This window comes from Pristis pectinata, chromosome 5 (assembly GCF_009764475.1).
Source record: "Pristis pectinata isolate sPriPec2 chromosome 5, sPriPec2.1.pri, whole genome shotgun sequence".
NCBI classification, from domain to species: Eukaryota; Metazoa; Chordata; class Chondrichthyes; order Rhinopristiformes; family Pristidae; genus Pristis; species Pristis pectinata.
Genome location: NC_067409.1, coordinates 88,112,188 through 88,136,165, shown reverse-complemented (window position 1 = coordinate 88,136,165; position 23,978 = coordinate 88,112,188). Strand labels below are relative to the sequence as shown.

The window sequence follows — 23,978 nt, the reverse complement described above, 5'->3', positions numbered from 1 at the left end:
GGCTTGGCAAATTCGAATTTGCATTGCTCAGTGGCATGAGAAATGTGTCATTAAATATAAATGAAGTTCACAATGTAAAGGTCCATAGGAGATCCTGTAGACTTGTTGAGTTCTTTCCAGAATAGAAATATATCTACAAAATCAGCCTGCACAGTGATGCAACTAATCACATCACATAATGTACTTTACAACTATGTCTTCTATTATCAAGTCAGCCTAAAAATGTGAATCGTGAATGATAGATGACCGGCTAACTCAGACTGTTCAAGGAGTTTTAACTTGGAATAGTATGCAAGCTGTAACATTTTTGTTAAAGTGACTTTTGCAGTTCAGGTTCTTGTCCTGCACTTATTTTGCCGATTATGATAAAACAGCAGCTTCCATAAGCCAAGCATGTCCCCTATGAACCCAACTTTCCCTCTAGTTATGTAGAGCCTAGTAGGTTGAGGTTGATCATTAATCCCTAAAATCAGTGCACTACTAGTTACTTAATAGGCCACGTACCTATCTTGTTCTATCACTTCAAAAAGCAGGAATTAGCTTGAGAGCAATGTTAATGTATGCTGAAATTATGTGATTAAAATAATCAGCTGAAGCTTGGTATTTAAAATTGCAGTACAATTGGAATTGGTTCACAAGTCATTTCAGAACAGCCACAGCTTGCATTTAAATATTATTACAAAGTAAACAATCCCAAAATGCTTCACTGATGCTGATCAGACAAAATTTGCCACATATCAGGAGGTATATTAAGAAATGCAAGGACTATGTTAAGGGAGGAGGGTGAGATATAGATATTTAGAGAGGTAATTCCTGATGTTATTAGTAAGCAACAGAAGAAATGGTTCATTTGAGGATCTGATGCAGTACATAGACAAAACAAGTTCCAGTTGTCTAACAGAGTTTGGATGCACTTCACAGAACTGACTATGATTCTAAATTACCAAATATACGGTGAAGTGTCTTGGGGTATTCTCATGGTGGTCTCTTGGAACATTATTATAATATATGTAGTTTGTATACATGTATGGTCAAATAATTGGTAAATTTACAGCTTTATTGGGTGGAGTGTTGTACAGGTGCAGAACTGCAACCCCCTCCCCCCCCCCCCCCCCCCCCCCCCCCCCCCCACTGGAAAACAGTAAGAATAAAGCCTGTGTAAATTATTATATCAGATTTCTGCCATTTTGTTCAGTTGAGTTCTTTTTTAGTCAATGTTTCTTGTGACACAGATCTTTCACATGTAGATTTTAGATTCCAGAATTGACCACTCCCCATTGTAAATGCAGCAATAATTTATTCTCAATTTGAATTCTTCAATGCAAGTTTGATTCTGCACTTCTATCGCATTGGTATTACTCTGTGGAGCAGATTCATACTCCAAAATTGCTAGCAGTGCCAATTGGAATTGAACACTTATCTTGCTCCATATCATTGGTTTAATAATAGCTGCTCATCCTTTCCCCAAAGGTATTCACGAGATTGCCGATGCAAGAAGTCAAGAATCTGCAGTAAGAAATACCTCACAAGCAACCAGGTCCTGGCCGGTCATCACTCCTAAGGTTTAAAGACTAGTCCTTACTATTGAGAGTAAATAAGAGTACTGTTTTTATGTATAACATTATTAATATCAGTTTTCTGTAACATTCAGAGTATTTCCTGATGCAGTAAGAACATTTCACAGGAGGTAATTGCAGAGATAGTTTTCTGATTAACCCAAATCAAAACGGACAAATTTACAAAGGTGCTATTTGTGATACTGGCTTCTGGTTAACAGAAAATTGATTATTTGTCTTCCCTCTGTGCTTTGTTTCCAATTGACACTTATTCATTTTATTACATGTCCTAGTATTTTAACCTGTTATTTTCTGGCAGCTTCTACCAGCCTCTTTTTGTTATTATCATATATTAGTTCATACAGAAAATGCTGCTTCAAAAAAGGCACACTAGAGTTGCTTTCCCCCTCAGTCACTTCTGTAACTAATGAACACAGTGAAGGCCAGGCGTTATATTTAACGTTAAGACAATGGAGGAGCTGTCGCAAAACATAAATTTCAGAATAGCCTTATTACCATAAAGTTAACTCTTAGAAAATAGATCTCAAATTAGCACAAAAATATTTCAACTTAGGATTTTTTTCTTGTTTTGCCTTTGTATTTCCTCTTCTCAAAATATACTTTTCTCCTTAAACACTGATATTGTTTTTTATGGGTAATAGAAAGAAATCATCTAAATTATCTTGTTTTTAAAAAGTAAAGTCATTTCATATATGTTCTGATTATTCTGTAATAGGGACCAGTTTTGATCAAACTTCGTTTCTCAACATCTCCCACACAATTACAAGCAGCAGGTTTCTTAGTGGTACAGTACTTTACATCCCAGAAGCAAAATTGTTGGTAAATAGCCCATTGCAATAAACATCCAAACAATATCATGATTATTTTAGTTTCTCAATGGAATCTCAAACTGATTTAAGAATCTTTAGAGGCAATAAATTTCCATTTGACTATCTGCTCTTTCAGGGGTAGGAATTCACAAGGTTAGCAATTACAGGCAGTCCCCCGTTGACAACAGGGTTCCATTCCTGAGAACTGTTCATAACCCGAACTGTTCATAAGTCAGAAATGAACAAAGTGTGTGGGAGAGGATCACAGAAACAGCTGTGGGAAGAGTGGCCATTAGTCAACCTCACTGACTCAGTAAGTGAGTAAATCTGCTCAGCGCTCCCCGCTCTGCTAAGCTCAACCTATTTTGGTGGCTCGGGATGGGGTGGATAGAGAAGGCATATGGAAATGCCCTGTCCCCATGGATTTGCAACAGCTGGCAAGCCTATCCTTATCCATCACGTTGGTCTCCCAAGCATTTGTTTATATGTACAGGGTGTCCATAAGTTGGGGGTTCATAACCTCGGGAGGACCTGTAGATGCAACATGTTGCAACACCATTCAAATCTTTAATTAAAATTGAATGGCTAAAATTTAGAACAAAGGATACAGAATATATAAAATTAAAATGTGGCGTTTAGTTGCTGACTACATAGCTGAGAATGAAGTGTTTTTTTTCTCTTTTCATACTAAATTGAAATACTCTACCAAATTGTTTTTAAACTGCCAATGCATATCCTTCTTTTTACCTAATATTGAATTGTTACAGTATTTGTGGAATGCACCAAGTTTGGAGTGTGTATTGTAAGCTTAATTGTCCTGCTTGATTCCACAGTCATTTCTCTTCAATCTTTCCTCTTAAAATAGCTTACTTTAGTAACTGTAGCACATCAAAGTGTTCATGGTCTATACAGGTTCAATGGAGTGAAAGATCACTTTTTGAATTCACATTTTTTTTATTGTTCCTGTTCCTGTGAATTATTTGTTAATACTTCCTGGTATGTTTCTTAATTCCATTTAGGCTGTCATGAATTCACAAAAGAAAATATCTGTAGAATGTCAAGAACCTAGTGAAGGTAATTAATTTTCTTTGATGTATATTTTGCAAATACTGTTAAATATTCCAGTAGGACTGATGAAAGTAAGTGCATTAAATTTGTCATATTGCTTATAAAAAGTAGCCCCGGTTTTGTTTTCTTGACTTTGGTGGTGCTGTGTCTCCCTACAAACTTAACTGTACCCTCAGTCTGCCATGTGGTCATTCCCATTCTTACCTCCAAAATCATCTGAATTTCTCCAACCCTGTTGACTGATATTCTTCATACATTATTTTTGCTGTGATTTCCATGTCCTCATATTATCCCTGCTCCTCACTACCTACTCGTTCTCCCAAATGCTCTAGTCAGTATTCAGTGTTATTCTGGGCTTTTCTTCTAGTTCCTCTTCCCCCATCCACCCCATTCCAACTCTCTCTCTCTAAACTCATCCCAACCATGACACCTGCTCCCATGATATTGTCCTCGACAAACTTCCAACCAGTTAGCCAGTCAATGATTTCTGTGATTTTGTTGCATTTGCCTTGAAATTTGGCTATTTTGCACTGATGTTTTCGGTATTATGTGTATGAAAATTGATGTTTCTGTAGTATAAGGTTACTTTAAAGTATAAAGTGATCTTCTGTATTGACTCTCAACCCCTGGTAATGTAAACGGGCGGTTGCCATTGCAAATCATGCTTGCCCACTTGAGTCGCATTCTATGGTGCACTCGTATGTAATGACATCATTTTTAGTGCAATGCCTGTTTGGAAATTACTGCATTACAGTGATGCACACTTGTAAACTAAATTACATCTGTTGTTGGTCACTCATAATCCAAGCAGGTTTTCCTGGCACCATTCTGCAGATACATAATTTTAAAGGGGCGTTCACATTACAGGTTCTAGCTTAGTGCTGGGAAGAGAGGTTGGACCCCTTCAAGTTATTTACTTACTGGTCCCTCATCAATAATAGCCCCATCCAATCACACCACCAAAAATCCTGACTCTTGCCCGATTCAAGGACCTCCACACACATGGATCCTCCCTGCCTCAGAACCCTGGTTGATTGCAGCCTCGGACTTAACTGATATCCTGTGGCAGCATCTGGCTCTTCAAGACTGGCAACCAAAAGCCAAGTCAAAGTGGTAAATTATGTGGAGTGATTTAAAGGAATGGAGAGTGGGGTGAGAGAAGTGGCTAGTCCAAAAGAGATTACAGGGAATGGCAGCGATGAGATCAAGGAATGATTGCAATACAAAGATGAGAATTTTAAAATGAGGCAATGATAGAAGGGAAGGCAGTGTACATCATTAGGTGTAGGTCTGTTCGTGAATGGCATCGCCTGTTGATCAGTCTTTGCCCCCTGCTGATATCATCCACAAAATTCTCTCACTTCACCATTTCCCCCCAGTACTTTCATGACAAAGCATACATATCCAGTTTCACCACAAGTAAGATGGAAGCTACCTCCAATTGGACATTAAAGCTACTGTTTCCAACTCTGAATTTCAGTACTCCTGCTATTAACAAGTCTTCCACAAGTTGAACCAGCCTATGCAAAACTTTGATGCCATGTTAATCCAAAGCTTCCACCTGAATTGAAACATTTTTGATTTCTGGATTCAAATTGTTCACAATAGTCCACCTTCTTAGCCTCTACCTATATAAACTTTAAGGTTGTTTAAAACTCAATTGCCTAAATCTGCCACATTATGTCTCTTTCACTTATCACTCCCATACTTTCAGACTTGCATTAGCATCATGTTCCAACATGAGAATTTTACATTCATCTCTTGATCCTTCTTTGTCTGTAGCTCATCCTAATAATGAAGTTTCTTCATGGGTTTTGTTCCTCTTGTACTCCCTTTGTATTCTACCCACCTTTGCCACATGGTTAGAGTTAGAACTTCAGGGAGTTGCATCTTTGGTCTGTGGAGATTAATCTGTCCATTTCTCTAGATCTCCATCTTCATCTCCAACTCTCAGTTATGAAGTTGACAGATACCATCTTTGTCACCAAACTTTTAATCACATTTTATAACTATGCTTCATTGGATCAAAAGGTACTCTTCTATCTTTCTCTTTGGTGACCTTCCCAACTCCTCTTGTAAATTTTTTGGGGGGTATTTTCTGAATTAAAGGTACAGAAAGACAAACTACTGTTATTTTCTACTGAAATTTCTTTGTGATTATGCAAGGCAACAGCAGTAACTTAATGAGCTATGCTCATTTTGTATTTAGTCTGGATATGATTCAGTGAATCTACAATATTTTTTAATATCTTAATAATGTGATTACACTGTTATAATTATATATAGTAACTCTGGAAAATAATACCAGATTTTGAACTTCAAATTTCCACACATTTGTCATATCTGATTAGGTAAAACACAGGAAAATGTAGTCCCAGAATCTAATTGCCATTCTATTTCATTTATGGAATCAGCTAGTATTGTCTGTAATTGCCTTAACTATTACATTGATGATCCAAATTATACTGTAATTCGCACCTGTTATACTTAAATGTCACTGTACATTTCTGTGTATCTATCTGGTGTGCTGAGGAAACACAGTAATATTGATATTTCTTCAGCAAAGAGATAAAGATGATTAACATTCCAGGAATAAACACACATCCATAATGTCTATTCCAATTTATATCATAGAAGCCAAAACACAAAATATTTTTAATAAAATGATTCTAAAACAAAACAGAAGTTGCCACATGAAATTGTATTTCACACTTGCCACATGAAATTGTATTTCACACTTGCCACATGAAATTGTATTTCACACTTGCCACATGAAATTGTATTTCATAGACTGAACAAAATAAGCCAAAATCCACCTATGGGATTACATACATGAGAGTAATGTGACTTAGACATACATCATTGGCAATAAATAAGAATGATTCAAAAATGAATGACAAGAGCATTAAACATCTTAGAACAGGTAGTCATAGTTTGTATAACATTGAAAGATAAAAGAAGAAATAATAGAGCTGAAGGATAAAATTGCAAATGTAACTGACTCAAACTGGCATATATAAAATATTCTAAAGGTTGAATATGACAAGCCCCACTGCAAACTTAGGTACTGGGTTAACACGACTGTACTGGAGGCTTTAAGCTGAGACTCAGCTGCTTTTTCAGGTGAACATACAAGACCCCAAATGCTACTTGAAGGTGACAGCAGACTTTCATTACTTCCGGCCATCCCAAATTGCTTCACAAGTAATTAAATAACTGTAATGCCATTTGCTGTTATAATCAGCTGTTAAAAGTACAGTCATAATAATGTGAAAAATTGCCTAGTTGTGTCCTGCTCACAAAAAAATTGGCAGATTAATGAGCATTTGAATTATAAGGGAGTCAAGGGGCATAAGAAAAGAAAAGGAAAGTGATGATGAGGCCAAAATTGGATCAGCCACAATCTTATTAAAAGGTGGAGCAGGCTTGAGGAGTCCATTGGTCTACTCCTGATCCTGTTCCTTAGGTTATTATGTTTAAATTAAAATAGCTAATTATCACCCCATTGGTCTACTCTTTGTCGTCAGCAAAGTGAAAGGTGATGTTGTTGGAAGTGCCATCACACAGCAGTTACTCTTCAGTAATCAGCTCACAGATTCCCAATTTGGGTTTCTTCAGGACTACTTGGCTATGGACCTTATCACAGCTCAAGTCTAAACATGGACCAAAGAGCTGAATTCCGTAGGTGAGTTAAGAGTGACTGCCCTTAACATCAAGGCAGCATTTGACTCAGCATGGCATCAATGTGCCCTTGTAATGTTAATGGACATCAATGGGGAAACACTCCAGTGGTTGGAGTAATATGTTATTCAAAGAAAGAACACAAAAGAGAGTGCAGATGCTGAAATCTAGAACAAAACCAGAACACTAGAAGAACTCAGCGGGTCAAGCAGCATCTGTAGAGGCAAAAGGTATAAGTTTCAGGTCAAGACCCTGCATCAGGACTGAGAGGGAAGAGGAAAGATTGCCAGGATACAGCAGTACATAGTGGAGTGGGATAGAGACTGGTCGATGATAGATGGAGCCAGGTGGGGAGGGGATGATGGGCACTTGGAACCAGGTGGTGGGAGAGGATGGAAATCATCCACTAAAAGAGAAGAAAACAAGGTGGACAGGTGGGTTTGTGTGGGAGGAGAGTACTGGTGGTGTGGGTTATCTAAAAGTGGAACATTCAATACTCCTACCATTATGTTGTAAACAACCCACAAGGAATATGAGATGTCAGGCACGGTAGTGTAGAGGTTAATGTAATGCTTTTACAGCGCCAGTGACCCGGGTTCAATTCCGGCTGCTGTCTGTAAGGAGTTCGTACGTTCTCCCCGTGTGTCTGCGTGGGTTTCCTGCGGGTGCTCCGGTTTCCTCCCATATTCCAAAGATGTACGGGTTAGGAAGTTGTGGGCATGCTATGTTGGCGCCGGAAGCATGGCAACACTTGCGGGCTGCCCCCAGAACACCCTACGCAAAAGATGCATTTCACTGTGTGTTTCAATGTACATGTGACTAATAAAGATACGTTATGTTATTTTTCCAATTTGCATTTGGCTTCTCCATAAGTGATGGTGAAAGCCGAGAACAGACAGGTCATTATGGGAGTGGGAAGGAGAATTAAAATGACATGCAACCAGAAGCTCGAGATGGCCAATGTGGGCAGAGCAGAGGTGCTCCACAAAATGGTCACCTGGTCTATGCTTGGTTTTTTACCAGTGAAGAGGAGGCTACATCACAATCACTGAATGCAGTAGACCAGGTTGGAAGAGGTGCAGGTGAACCTCTGCCTCACCTGGAAGGGCTATTAAGGGTGGTGAGGTTGGGAGGTGAAGGAGCAAGTGTTGCACCTCCTACAGTTGCAAGGGAATGTGCTGGGGGACAGGGAGGAATGGGTGGGGAGGTCTGAGCAGATCAGGGAGTGTTGAAGCAAGCAGGCCAAACGCATATTGGAAGAAAAACACCTCATCTTCCGCTTGTGTAGCTAGCAACCCACTACCTGGTTCCAAGTGCCCATCTAGTTCCACCTATCACTTACCAGCCTCTCTACCACTCCCCAATGCACTGCTTGTATACTGGCAATCTTTCCTGTTCTCTCTCAGTCCTGGTGCAGGGTCTCGACCCAAAACGTCGACTTACACATTTTGCCTCCACAGATGCTGCTAAATTGTAGCAGGCTAATTTTGGGGGAATTAGGCAGAATCTAGCAGAGCTGATTGAGTGAGCCTCTTTGAAAAGAAAGGAATGAATGGCAAGTGGGAGGCTTTTAAGAATGTGATATTATGTTAACCTCTACACTACCGTGCCTGACATCTCATATTCCTTGTGGGTTGTTTACAACATAATGGTAGGAATATTGAATGTTCCACTTTTAGGTAACCCACACCACCAGTACTCTCCTCCCACACAAACCCACCTGTCCAGGGACAGCATGTTCCTGTTAGGGTAAAGGGTAAACCTGGCAAGTTTAGGGAACCCTGTTTGATGAAAGATATCAAGGCTCTGGTCAAGAAGAAAAAAGGAAGTGGGCTTGATAGCGATAATTTATGATTTAATTATGAAAATACGTCTAGAATCATTAGACAAAATTAAGAATGAATGGGAAAGTGAACTCCAGACATCTATACCTATAGAGACTTGGAAGAAAATTCTTCATTTAGTCAATACATCTTCAATGTGTGCCAGACACTCGTTGATACAGTTTAAGGTAGTCCACAGGACCCATCTGTCCAAAGATAAGTTAGCTCGTTTCTATAACCATATAAATCCTATATGTGATAGATGTCAATCGAATGTGGCTTCTTTGACACATATGTTTTGGTCCTGTCCTCTTCTGGAAAAATATTGGAAAGACATTTTTAACATTATTTCAAACGTATTGAAGATTGATTTACAACCTCACCCTATCACTGCAATTTTTGGATTACCAAGGATAGAGTCTGGCCATTTATCTCCTTCCACTAACCGTATGATTGCTTTTGTTACATTAATGGCCAAACGATCCATTTTGCTTAAATGGAAGGATCCAATACCCCCTACTACTTTTCAATGGTTTTCTCAAACTATATCATGTTTAAACTTGGAAAAAATTAGGAGTGGTACTGTTGATCCTTTGCTTAAATTTGAAGATATTTGGAGTCCATTTATTCAATATTTTCACATGATGTAGATCCCCTTTCAATAACTTTCCAACTTGGAGGAACGGACTTGACGACATAATATTGCTCTGTTTCTACTGAGAAATTTTAGCCCAGTTTTTTTTTCTTTTTTTTGTTGTTTGTTTTTCTTTTAAAAAGTTTTTTTTGTTTAGTTTATATTGTTTATAATTTTTTTTTCATTGATTTGGGTTTTTTTTAAAATTTATATAATAAATCTTTCCTTTCTTTTATATTATATTCATTTACTAAGAGATCGTTGGATCTACAGATTTTTTTTATATTTTATTGTTCTTTATGATTATGTATGCTATGATTGTTATCCTGATCTCTTTGTATTACATGTATAAATATTGATGCTATATATCAATCTGTATTAATTTGAAAATTAATAAAAAGATTGAAAAAGAAAGAAAGAAAAAAGGAAGCATACATTGGGTTTAGGAGGTCAGGGACAAGTAAATCCCTTGACTACTATAAAAAAACATTTAAAAATATACAAGAAGGAAATCAGAAGGGCAAAGAGAGGGTATGAGATGAATCTGACAGGTGAGGTTAAGCAAAATCCTAAGAGGTTCTGTAGCTGTATTAAGAGTAAAAGGCTGGTTGAGGTCCAATCAGAGATCAGCAGGACTGCCTACGTCTCAAGCCGCAGGAGATGGGTGGGATTTTTAACGAATATTTCTTAGCGTTTACTGAGGAGAAAATTATGGTTGCTCAAGAGAAAAGGGAAGCAAGTGGAGATGTTTTGGAGAACATTCATATTACCAGGGAGGAGGTATTTGCAGCTTTACTGCGCATTAATGTGGATAAATCCCCAGGGCCTGACTGAGTACATCCTTGGACTTTATGGGAGGCTGGAGAAGAAATTGTGGAGGCCCTTGCAGAGATATTTGCTTCATCGTTAGCCACTGGTGAAGTTCCCAAAGACTGGAAGGTGGCTAATGTCATTCCGTTAGGATAGCAAGGACAAGCCAGGGAACTACAGGCTGGTCAGGCTGACTTCAGTAGTGGGGATGTTACTGGAGGGAATTCTGAGGGACAGGATCTACTAGCATTTGGATAGATAAAGTCTGATTAGGAGGAGTCAGCATAGCTTTGTACGTGGGGAAGTCATGTTTGACGAATCTTTTAGAGTTCTTTGAAGAGGTAATCGGAAGGGTAAATGAGGGTAGGACAGTGGATGTTGTCTCTATGGACTTCAGTAAGGCCTTCAACAAGGTCCCGCATGGTAGGCTGGTCTGGAAGGTTAGGTCCCATGGAATCCAGAGAGAGCTAGTTGGTGGATTCAAAATTGGCTAGGAGGTAGGAAGCAGAAGGTAGTGATTGAAGGTTCTTTCTCGGAATGGAGGCTGGTGACTAGTGGTGTGCTTTGGTGGTCAGTGTTGGGACCCTTGTTATTCATTTCTATAAATGATTTGGATGCAAATGTACAAGGCTTGATCAGTAAGTTTGCAGATGACACTGAATTAGGAGGTGTTGTTGATAGTGAAGAAGGTTATCATAGAGTGGCAAGGAGTGGCAAAAGGATTTCAATACAGGTAAGTGTGAGGTGATGCATTATGGTAAGTCAAACCAGTGTAGGACTTGTACTATGAATAGTAGGGCACTGGGGAGTGTAATGGAACAGAAGAACCTAGGAGTACAAGTGCATAGTTCATTGAAAGCAGTGTCACAGGTAGACAGGGTGGTAAAAAAGATGTATAGTACGCTGGCCTTCATCAGTCAGGGCATTGAGTTTAGAAGTTGGGACATTATGGTGCAGTTGTGTAAGATGTTGGTGAGGCTGCTCTTGGAGTATTTGTACAGTTTTGGTCACCCTGTTACAAGAAGGACGTGGTTAAACTGGAAAGACTGCAGAAAAGGTTTACAAGGATGTTGTCAGGACTAAAGGACCTGAGTTATAGGGAGAGGTTGGCCAGGCTAGGTCTTTATTCCTTGGAACATGGGAGCATGAGGGGCGACCTTATAGAAATGTTTAAAATTATGAGAGGCATAGATAAGGTTGGATGGTGACAGTCTTTTCGCTGGGATAGGGGAGTCCAAGACACGGGGGCATAGGTTTAGAGTGAGAGTGGAAAGGGTAACAAGGGGCAACTTTTTCACACGGAGGATGGTGAGTACATGGAATAAACTGCCAGAGGAAGTGGTTGAGGAAGGTACAATACATCATTTAAGAAGCAGTTGGATAGGTACATGGAGAGGCAGGCTCAGGGATATAGGCCGAGTACAGGAAATTGAGACAAGTGGGTAGGAACTGCGGTCGGCACGGACTGGTTGGGCCAAAAGGCCTGTATCCGTGCTGCATTGCTCTATGACACTATGATCCACTGAGTTCTGACAGCATTCTGTGTTTGTTCTTGTACAAAGAAAGATGTTTATGGTTGTTGAAGGTCATTCATCCCAGCCCCAAGAGATCACTACAGGAGTTCTTCATATTAGTGCCATGGACTCAACTACATTAAGCTGCTTCATCAATGACCTTCCGTTCATCGTAAGGTCAGAAGTGAGAATGTTTGCTGATTGCACAATTTTCAGTTCTAGTTACGACTCCTTGGCAAATGAAGTAGTCCACACCCACATGCAGCAACACCAAGACAACGTTCAAGCATGAGCTGATAAGTGGCAAGTGCCAGGCAATGATCATCTCCAACAAGAGAGAGTCTAACCACCTTCCCTTAATATTAAACAGCAGTAGCGTTATTAATTCTCCATCATTAAATCTTCAGTGTCACCATTGGCCAGAATTTCAGCTGGACCAGCCAATTAAGTACTGTCTTCAAGATCAAATTAAGGACTGGGTATCCTTTGTTGTGTGATTCAGCATCAGACATCCAAAGCCTTTCCACCATTTACAAAGCTTAAGTGATGAGGCTTGTGGAATACTCTCCACATACCTGTATGATTGCAGCTCCAACAACAATTAAGGTAATTCAAAGCAAGGCAGCTTACTTGATTTGCGGTCTATTTCTCATCCTAAACCCTCCGCCGTCATTGCACAGTGGCTGCAGGGTGCACCATCCACAAAATGCACTGCAGTTACTTTAGCAGGCTATTCCACTAGCAGCTCCCAAAGCTGTGACATCCACTCCCAAAAGGGACAAGGACACTGGGTGCATGAGAACACTACCACCTGCAGGTATCCCTCCACATTGCACATCATCCTGAAATATTTTCGCATTCCGTCATCATTTGCTGGGTCCAAATCCTGTAAATCCCTGAGCAACAGCATCATGGGAGTACCTTTGACAGATAGAGTGCAGCACCTGAAGAAGACAGCTCTCCATTATCTTGGGCAATAAATCCTGGACTGGTTAGCAATGCTTAGATTCTAAATAATGGATCTTGATGTTATTGACAAACTTAAAATTGTGTTTTTGTCCATCAAGTCATTTATAAGAAGGCTAAATAATTGCAGTAGTCAAAACAAATCCTCGCATGACACTTCTCATCACATCCTATCAATGTGGAACCTGCCCATAAACTTTACCCTTTTCCTCCCTCCTACTCAACAGATCAATTGGATCAGATAATCTTTGCTTTCAATTCCATGAGTTTCAACTTCAGCCAACAATATCTTATCAAATGTTTTCTGGAAGTCCATATAGTTGTAACAATTTCAGAATTATTATTTAGCACTTGCTGAGATTGTCAAAATGAAGGCAAATTAGCTGATATAATGGCATGGGAAGCTGTGTGCTGACTCACAGCTGTAGCAACCCAGGTTCGATAATGGTACTATGAATTACAGTTATTAGCTATTAATGAGCTGCTTTGAATTACCCTGAATGTAGATGGCTGTTGGAAGAAATGGGTTGGAGTTGATGGACATGTGAGGGAGAATACAAAGAAAATAATTGAGGGTAAGGGATTGCTTTCAGAGTTGGCAACTTGATGGGTTGAATAGCCTCCTTTATGTCATATGGAAATATGATTGTCTTCTCGCAGTTTATGATGGAACAGCTTAACAAAGCAGGAAACAACTTGTTAAATTTTGTTTGTTATGATTTGGTATCGGACCACCAGTTGTGTACAGTTTTACGTTTAACATTGCATACACACAATTTTAAAAGAGTAATAGATTAGATTTTGGAGTTCCTTATTGTTTCTACAATCGGCTTGCACTTAGATCCTGAGTTTTGTCTGTGTCTTTTATATATCCTGAACAAAGCCTAGGAGTCATACCTGCAGGTCAGCTGGGTGTGTTTGCCCATTCTCAAAAACTTAAGTCATAAAGTGGGAACAGTTTTCTACAAGTGATGACTGATCCTTCAGTCCAAGCACCATCCCCTTCTGTCTTGTTCATCAGCTTTATATATTTTACCAAGTATGATTGTTTCACAGTTTTTAAACTCCTGTGAATCATTTGACTCTCAGGATATTTGGAGTTGATTTAGCATGGTGCTCATTGGACAACCTGGCATTACTCCATACTTTTATTGGTCCTAATCAGATCATTCAAAAATCACATTGTTAGTGAAATCAATTTCAATTAATTAGAGTTTTTTCAGTGGAAAGTACACAGAGCAAGCCCTTGGATGATATACAAGGCTGTGCTTGCATCAACCTGCCTCCAGTTTGTGTTCAAGGTCCAGCTTCCTTGAGAATAAGTGATTTTATGTATAATCTTGTGCATTTTTTTATGTAAGTGATAAATTTTAGTTTCATAATGAAAATGATTTCTTAATATCCCTTCCCTGTAGGAACAAAACTCTAGAATCATTATTAGCGATACCCATAGGAGCAAGGTGTTATTTTTGCTGCTGTTAGTCTCAGTGTAGTCATATAGCATCATAGAAAATGTGCAACATTTTAACAATTTTAAACACCTTGGGTGCATTACAATGTCGACATCGCATAACTCTTGGCATGATAGCTAATATTATACAACTCATTTATATCTCCTTAACAGTCCACAAGGATAGTGGTTTGCTCATTTATCCATATCCTACTGCATCTTGTTTAGATAGACCATGTGAAATTTTTTTTTTTGTTGTTGTTTTCATTTTTCATCAGTGTGGCAAACTGTTAAGAAGCAATTTGTCAGATTAGCAATGTGTTTTCAAACTGGCTTGCAGTCTTGGTCAAAGTTCCCTTGGATTCAGCCTCCCTTTTACAGCTTCCATGGCCTTCAACCCAGAAACTTCTGATGAACCAGCTAAGATTGATATGTGGTAAATAAGAGGAGATTGGAACCCATTTTCCAGCTTTGCACAGTGTGCAGAATCTGAATGATGACATTTATCTCCCCCGTCTCACTTATCTCTCATTCTTTTTATATCGTCCGTTTGCATTGACTGCTGTCATAAGGATATATTGTAAGTACGTGAACAAGTAATTTTTGGCAGTACCATATCTACTTTTAGCCTCTAGACATGAGACTTTAGTTTTCACCATTAGATGAAAGTTTTTATTTATTCATGCGATAGGAACATCGTTGGCAATTATCATTTATCCTGTATTGCACCGTATTTGAGGGAACTTAAGAATCAACTGGACTGAGTAAGGACAGCGGATTTCCATATTCAAAGAAATAAGTGAACCAGCTGGCCTCTTGTAACAATCCAGTATATTTTTAGTCACTATTACTGATATTATCCTTTAAATAAATGTGGAGATATATTCGAACCTCCCTGCTGCCATGGTTGGATCCAAACTCATGGATTCAGATTAATTGTCCAAACTTCTGAATACCAGACCAGTAGTTAAACCACAGTGTTACTGTTCCTTTCTTGAATGTTGAATTCAAGTTGTCACCCAAAATTTCCTTAAATTTGATTTCTCACATTACAATTGTGGCTGCACTTCAAAAGTACTTAAAGTGCTCTGAGATGTACTGGCCATAAAGTGCTCTGAGATCTACTGTAGTTACGAAAGGTGCTATACAAATGCACTTTTTTTTTACATTCATTTTCATACATTTTTTCTTAAGACCATGTTGCAGATCTTGACAGAAACAAAGAAATTAAGAGCAAATTATTATAAATCACACAATCAAGCAACTTCCAAAAAAAAACATTTTTTATATTAACATTTATAGCCAGACAGACTTACAAACCAGAAGCAAGATCTGTGCTCATTATAAGTTACATCTTCTAGTAATAAAAACAAGGGAAGAAAATGAGCTAGGCCGAATTAACTTATTGCTACTATGATCTGTGGGAAGTTGATGCAGTGGAACATATACAGATAGGCAAATTACAATCAGTAGTTGTCAGTCTAGGAGAAGACGGTTAGGGAATCTTTGCTGGTTTATCACTGGCAGTGAAGTTTCTGTGTGACAGAAAAACAAAAGCTCAAATTTATTTCACTTGTCCTCTTCCAATCATTACACCAACAAAATATTAATCAAGCTTGGGTGTTGGTGAAATTTTTCTATTTCAATTCTGAGCACGCTGCTGATCTTGTATTTTGCTCTTGCACTATTCTGTTTATTGATTAGCCTGTAAATAAATCTGAGGATACAGTTTTAATTCAATGCATATTAGTTTATTAATGAGGTGTTTGGGAGTGACATGAGATCTCATGCCATCCTCAGTACATTATGTAACACAGTTGGGAAGGAGTTAGTTGCTAATCCATGACACAATTTTATGATTATGGGGAACTCTGTTCATGGGAAGTGCCCTGTGCTTTGAGTGGAGACGTACTCAATTTGTAACAATTCCTGTTTCAGATATATCACCAGAACGTAATGACTTTGAAATCTGTACTGATTGTTGTTTCACTGAAGCTAATTGATTTGGGTAATTCTTTAATGTTCAATTGACTTCCAGTTCATGGAACAATTAAATGTGGATGGTTTAGTGTAGCATTTGAGAACAGGACCGAGCCAGCTCAGTGTCTAAAAGTGTAGGGATAGATGGAACAAATTTCCTAGAACTAAGTGATAAAGAAGCTGAGATTCAGGAGAATTAGTTAATGGCAATAAAGTTCTTTAATGATGCATTATATGATGTCTCATGATCACATAGACCAAATAGAGAGGAGGAATGGCAAACAAATGAAGGGAAGGCACAAGAGAACAATCAATCAAATAAATTGAAAGAGACATGTAGAGACAGAAAAATTGATAGAAAGAAGCAAAGCAGAAAAAGGATAAAAGGAAAGGATTTTGAAATAGAAAATTTAGACAAGATGAAGGAGGACCTAACTTTTTCCCTAAATTGTGGAGGCATTATCTGAATAATCAGGCCAGCCTAAAATAACCAGGACTGGTATGGAAGATTTCTGTGGGATTTTGCTAGGGTGTGGAGAATATTGAGGAACAGAGCTACCTTGGTGTACGTCCAAAGATTCCTCTAGGTTAGATGGATTAGATGATTAATAAGGCATATAGGATGCCAGCCTTCATTTGGCAGGGCATAGAATATAAGAGCAGGGAAGTTATGTTACTGCTTTATTAAACATTAGGGAGGCCACATCTGGAATATTGTGTGCAATTTTGGTCACTGCAATGTAGAAAGGAGTGATTGCTCTGGAGAGGATGCAGAGGAGATTCACCAGTATGTTGCCTGGGACAGATGTGAGGTGAGACTGGATAGGATGGCTTTGTTTTCTATGGAGTAGAGAAGGCTGAGGGGAGACCTGATAGAGGTGTGCAAAATTATGAGGGGTATAAATGGGGTAGATATTAGTAAACTTTACCCCACAGCAGAGGTATCTATAAGCAGAAGGCGTAGGTTTAAGGTATAGAGTATGAGGGGATATAAGGAAGAATTTTTTTCATCAAGCAGGTCGTTGAAATTTGGAGTGCACTGGCTGAGAGGATGGTGGAGGCAGAGACTCTCATAACATTTAAGTATCTACATAAGCACTTGATTTGCCAGAGTGTTCAAGTTCAAATTTATTGTTGTCATAGGCATACATACACAGGGTATAAATGCCATGAAAATTAGCTTTTTGTAGCAGCAGCATAGTACATTACAAGATGAGGACAAACATAAGTTAACATAAACTTAAATTATTATTAATTATACATAACTTACATGTGTCCAAAATAAACAACACTAGTGCGAGAGAGAGAGAAAAAAAATATAGTCGGAGGTAGTGCTAGGTTTCTCAGGTCGGTTCAAGAACCTGATGGCAGTGGGGAAGAAGCTGTTGTTAAACCTTGAGGTGTGGGTCTTCAGGCTCCTGTACCTCCTGCCTGATGGCAGCATCAAGAAGAGGACTACAGACCAAGTCCTATAAATTGGATTAGTATGGATGTGTACTTTCCGGTCGGCATAGACATGGTAGGCCAAAGGGCCTGTTTCTTTACCATGTGACTTTGTGACTCTATTGTTAATTATTTGTCGCTGTTTTTCCTTGTCCATATCTTTGACTCCTTCTAAAGTATGTAAATGTTCCGTGACCAGGTACAGGAAACCCACACCTCTTGGACTAGAACTAGGATTCATTACCCAACCCAGTTTTTGACAGAATACATACCAGAGGGTTCATGTATGAGTTGTTGTTTCCATTGCAGTGTAGAAACCAGTGTGCAACTTTTTTTTTAAAAGAAGCAGTTTACAAAATAAATGCTTTGTTTAATTTTCAGTAGTCCTTTTTAAACACTGAATGCCTGTGCTTTGAATTCAAGAGGGCTTATAAGATTAACAATTTGTGGTGGATTTTCTTTGATGCCTTTTGACTTTTTGATTAAATACTTCAATGTATAAGAAACTGAAAATGTAATACTAGATCTTGGCTCAAGATCTTGGGAGTTACAGCATCAGTCAGGACTCTTAATCATCCCAAGATAATTTTTAAAGAAATCAACAAACTATTTAGAAGTAGAGAAAATATAGGGATGTTTGTTTTTTGGTTGTGAATGAGATCATTCTAGTAATTTGTTAAGAAGGATCTATGTTAAAGGGTGAGTCAGATAATCACTTTTAAAGATATAAATTTCAGCATTAGTTATGCCATTTCCATGGAGTTTCTGATTAGTTAATAGGGCAAGTCTTTTGTTTAATGTAGGAACAGAGATCATTGTACATGTAACAACAATTGTCACCCGATTAAAAAAAAATCTTACATTGGCCAGTACATAAAATAAATGTTTATTGTGAAAGTCCAGAATTTAAGTGAAAATCAAAGAAAACTGAAATGAAAATTCAAACTCAGCAGATCAGACATCATCTGTGGAAAGAGAAATAGTGTTCTGACAAAGGGCTTCAGTCTTGGCATGTTGACAATAGTTCTCTTTCCACAAATGCTGCTTGACCTTATGAATGTCTCAAGTATTTTGTATTTTTATTCCAGAGTTTACGTTTTTGGAAAATAAGTGCGCTAAATCAGCAAGTATAATTATAAATTCAAATTTTCAGAAAGAGGAGTCAAGGTCAAGGAGCCTGGTAGATGAATGCATCATTGAGTATAATCCTTAACCATCTAAATGAAGAATGTGCAGTATAACACACTCACAGTTGCGTTGTTGCTGTCAGGTGACAATGTAAACAGCTTTGTCTTCTCGGGTACTTCTTCCCACTCCTTCAAATCTACTGTCATTATGCCTGTCCTCAAAAAAAACAATAAGCCCTCTGGCCCTTTTCTATCCCTGCTTCCTCCAAAGCCATTAAATGTGTTATAGTTTCCAATATAGTACCACCTTTCTCTGTACTCTTTTTTAATCCCACTAATCAGGTTTCCACTTCTGTCCCACACTGGAACGATTTTGGTTAATGTTGATAATGACAGCCTATGTGATTGTGATCCCTTTCTCCTTGTTGTTCTTTATATGTTGGCAGCCATTTACCATACAGTCCTCCTCCACTTGTCTTCACTTGACCAGTTCCATTCTCACCTATTCAGATGTTTCCAGGGAATCACCTGTAATGGCATTTCTTCCTGCATCGTTATTTTGATGTACTTCAATGATCTTTACTGATCCCCCTCCTATTTCTCACCTACTTGCTGCCCCATGATAGTATTATCCAAAATCACATGCTTGCTGGCAATATAAATATTTAAGTCACCACCAATTAATACCTTCACTGAGTCACCACTATCCAGTGCTAATTGAGGAGACATTTTCTGCAACTAAATATTGGAAAGACTAAACCCATTGTTTTCAGTCCTTAGCACAACCTTTCTTGCTTAGCCAGCAATCCCATTCCTTTCCTCAGCAGCTGTCTGAAACTGAACCAGACTGTAATCTTGGTGTCATATCTAATCTCTGTAAGAGCTTTTGGCAAATTCCCATACCATGACAATGATTGCATATTTCCACCTCTGTGAAATCCTGTCCTGGTTTGCCGCTCCTTACCTCTGTAATGTCCTGTACAAGTGCAAGTGTCTGCTGCGGGTATTCATAACAAGGAGGCATGCCCTAAGATTAGAGTTGGACTGTACAGAGTTGATATCACAAAGTGGTTCTTCAAATAAAGAACAGAGGAAATCTGAAGCATTCCCATTAGGGATCAGTTGAGAATTTCAAAACTGAGATTAATTGGTTATTGTTAAGTAAAGATACGGTGTTGCAGAGCCTAGGTGAATGGATGGAGTTAACTGCAAAACAGCCATGATTAGTGACAGAATAGTCTCAAAGGGGTGAATGGCCTCACCCGATGAATCTAGATCCTGAAATCTGCTATTACCCTCCCATCACATTTCACCTTCTTGAGTGTTGTCATCCAGTGAGAACTCAGTCCACAGACTACTTCTACAGCGTCAGAGCTAATCTGATGCACCTTTAGCCCCAGGACTAAGAATCATATATCAGAAGATTAACTAGATAAATTGTTTTTTGAAGCAGTCATTCAATTGATCTCGTGCCTCAGTTGTTTGGACCTATACACGATTCTTTTTCAGGTATCTATCTAAGACCACATAGTTCTAGAGAATGCAAATAGCAAATAAGAAAAAAGTGCTTGAGAAGTCTTTTTCTGTGTGCTGTCCCAGCCATCCATCTTCACATTCCATCATTTTGATTAGTCACAGGAAAGGAATTTTCACAAGTTGTTGATAATGTTACATTTTTTTGAAGCAGTCTTTCAGAACATCCTTGAAGCATTTTCCCAGTTCTCCTGGTAACCTCTTGCCATGACAGAGCTCATAGGAGAGCATCTGCTTTGGATCAAAGCTAGCTGAGTGGAAATAAAGCCTTGATGAAGGTGTTGTTGGCCTGAGATTGGCCATTGATATTGATTTGCTTATGCTGCCAATGGATTTGAAAGATTTTACAGAGAAAGCATTGATGGATCTCTCCAATGGCTTTGAAGTGCCTGCTCTAGGTAGTCCATGTCTCAGAAGCACATAAGAGGGTGGGGATTACTATAACATTGTAGACCATGAACTTAATTCTGGGGTTTGAAGTCTTGATCTTTGAATGCTCTTTTCTTCAGATAACCATTATCAATGTCTCCCTTTTCTGAGAGGTGGCTCCAAACACATTGAAAATTATATCTATTTTCTAGGGTCTCATTGTGAACACATTGGGGCATTGTTATTTAGCAAGGAAGATTGGGAGAGGACCTTTGCTTAGCAAAGGTTTAGCCTATTCTTGCAGCAAATAAGATGAAGAAAGCTTGGAACTCAGCCTCCAGTTTGCAGATACACAAGTATTGTCTGCATACTGCAGTTTGAAGATCGAGTTTGGAGTGACTTTGGTTTTAGAGTGAAGGTGGTGTACATTGAACTATTTCCCATTTGTCCTGTAGATTAGCTCCATTCCACTTGAAACCTTGTTGGATGGGAGATAGTAGGTAGCAATGAAAAAGATTGAGCAGAAGGTTGGAGGAATAATGCAGCCTTGTTTGACCCCATTCTCCATCAGAATGTTGTCCATGATAAATCTTGTAGGTTATAGACACTGACTGTATGACATCATGTTGCAGATGGAGAATTGAAACATATTTCTGATGGGCATTTGAGAAGGATTCTCCATCTTCCTCTCGATTGGGAGAGTCTTATGGTTTTGTAAGATTGAAAAAGGCAACATAGTGGTTGATCCTGATCCTTGAAGTTTTTTTGGGTTGTTATTGCAAAGATCGCCTCCAATATACGTCTTGATTGATACAATTCACACTGCGATTCTGGGTGTATCTCTTTGGCCACTAGGTGGACCTATGCAATAACTTTTCACTGTGGCAGAGAGCAGGGAGACTCCTCTGTAGTGACAGCAGTAAGTGGTTATGATAACAATTCAGTGAGGTCCCCCAGCATATCATCCTCTTCCCAGATGTGGGGGACGAATTGGTGTCTGATATTCCTCACCAAAAAGTTTGAGAAATTCAGCAGAAATACTGCCTGCACCAGTGGCTTTTCAGTCAGTGTGTGACCTTTTCTGACTCTTGGTCTGGGATGCTGGTGAGACTGGAACAGGCTGAGTGCTCTGGAATGGAAGTCAAGGACAGAGTTTCACTTGAGAGGGTGCTGGAAGTGATGCTTCCAGAGGACACTGCTTAATTCTTCAAACTCCTCTTCCCACCTCTTGTTTTCATCTTTTGCACTCCATTCTCCTTCCTGCTGCTTGCTCCTCCCACTGAAAGCCCCATGAAATGGCTCAGGAGAAGGTAAATTTCTAGTCGTGGTGGAAAGATGAGTTGCTGCCTCGGTGAGGATGAATCTGCTCTCAACAAATGGTGAGGAATACTAACAAACAGGTCAAGAGTGGGACACTTCATACTGCCAAAATCAAGCAATATTGGTATAGCAGCGTCAGGCCTTCAAAAGCTTTCAAACAAGGCTAAGGCAGGGTCCATGCTCGATTGCAGGCCTCAGACAATGCAGTCAGTGGGACGGGGGAGAAGTTGTTCAGGCAGCACCATTTGATCAAGTGAAACCTTTCCTGCAGTCTTGGCCAAACTTGGGCATTGTTGAATGGACAACAGGATCTGTTGCAGTAGACCTGCTATCTCATCTATCTCCTTTAACTGGTCTTCCCAGTTCTACTTTAAAATCAACTCATAATCTTGGGGCACTCTTTCTCAAGTTAACAAGTGCACACTTAAAGCCAAAATGCTTGCTGACCTCAGTGGCAGACAAAGCATTCCAGATAAAAGGTAAATCACTTGTCAGGTGTAAACAGCAAAACATAACTCAAATGCCAATGTTTTACAAGTTCCCCGTCTTTAAAGTAAACCTGAATTCTGATGTGCACACCCTGTAACTGAAAACTTGTTTATTCCCCCTTTGGTGGATCAACACTCGATTTCACACCAGCATGAATGCCTTTATACTATTGCAACCTTTCAGTAATTTCAGGAGGATTTAAAGTGGGGGAAGGGATAAGCACTTCAGGTGCAGTCATAGAATAGGCAGTCTTACATCCTTTTTTTTAGTCTTTCCTTGTCAATGTTGTTATTGAGTGGTTCAAAAATAATGAGCCAGATTTTCTGACTTGCCACTCGTAGGCCTTTTCTCTCAGCAGTTGCAGCCGCAGTGCACACCATTTGATGAACTTTCAGTGACATTGCTGAATCCCCAAAGGATTTCAGCAGTCCATCTCATTGTTGAATTCTACACCATGGCAAGGGACCTTCAGCATGCCATGAAGTTCTTGTCTCCAGTCTTTGCACATGCACTGGTGATGTCATTTCACAGGCAACTGCCATAAAAGCCTTTGGTGATGTTCCTCGGCTATATCCTATTTTCGGGTGGGGAGGTGCTTGGAGGCCGCTTAGCCTCATCAGTCAGCACCTGCAGAGTCAGATGTCCTGGTAAGATGCGAGGTGCAAGGCATTAGCGAGGGGTCATCTTGAGTAAGTGAAGTAAGGGAGAATTTAAAAAAAATAAAAGTTGGATCTGACTACTATGCATAAGAAAAAAGGAGTAGGCCATCTAGCCCTTCGAACCTGCTCTGTCATTCTTCAAGTTCATACCTGATCTACTTCAGCAGTTTCTAGCACCATCACCCTCTCCTTTGGTGTTCAGGGTGAAATCTGGGCAATAGTAGTTGAAAAGTGTTAGGGAAATCTGTAAGTTCTGCATCTTCATTGTCCTCAGTCCCCTGGCCTGCCACCTCTCCCCAAAACAAACAGCTTCACAGAGTCAGAGATAAGTTTATGTAAATGCCCATCTGTGGTTTGAAACATCTGGTCCAATATCCTTTTAGAAGGGTCCATTCTATTTAATCATGCAGCACATTCAGCATTGCCACTTGCCTGTGCTTCATGAGAACTCTGGATGGTTTGCTTTTGCAGGTATATCCTGTTACTTCGTAAGAGTTGCTATTGAATCTGCTTCCACCAGGCTTTCAGGTTGTGCAGCACGAAGTACAAATCTCGCTACACAAGAAACTCTCCTTATCACCATTCTGATTGCTTGCTCTCTTGACAGTTTCTCCTAATTCACTTTATCAAAACCCCACACAACTTGAAATACATCTATTAAATCTCACTTAACCTTTTCCCATCTAAGAAAAACTGTCTCAAGTCTCTGGACAAAAGCAATATTAT

The 23,978-nt window shown here is 39.2% G+C and overlaps 1 protein-coding gene across 6 annotated transcripts in view; it reads left to right on the top strand.

Moving 5' to 3' along the window:
* Nucleotides 1-23,978, top strand: part of cep72 (centrosomal protein 72) — a 133,133-nt gene that overhangs the window by 84,731 nt on the left and 24,424 nt on the right. For 5 of the 6 annotated variants that reach the window (XR_007956402.1, XM_052016694.1, XM_052016693.1 and 2 more), the window contains 2 exons: nucleotides 1,471-1,562; nucleotides 3,406-3,460. The exons of the other annotated variant lie outside the window; for it this stretch is intronic. Coding sequence is in view for 4 of the 5 variants with exons in the window: in XM_052016694.1 (XP_051872654.1) it covers nucleotides 1,471-1,562; nucleotides 3,406-3,460 (147 nt within the window). In the remaining variant the exon portion in view is untranslated. The remainder of the gene's footprint in view (nucleotides 1-1,470; nucleotides 1,563-3,405; nucleotides 3,461-23,978) is intronic. 6 annotated transcript variants of the gene reach the window in all.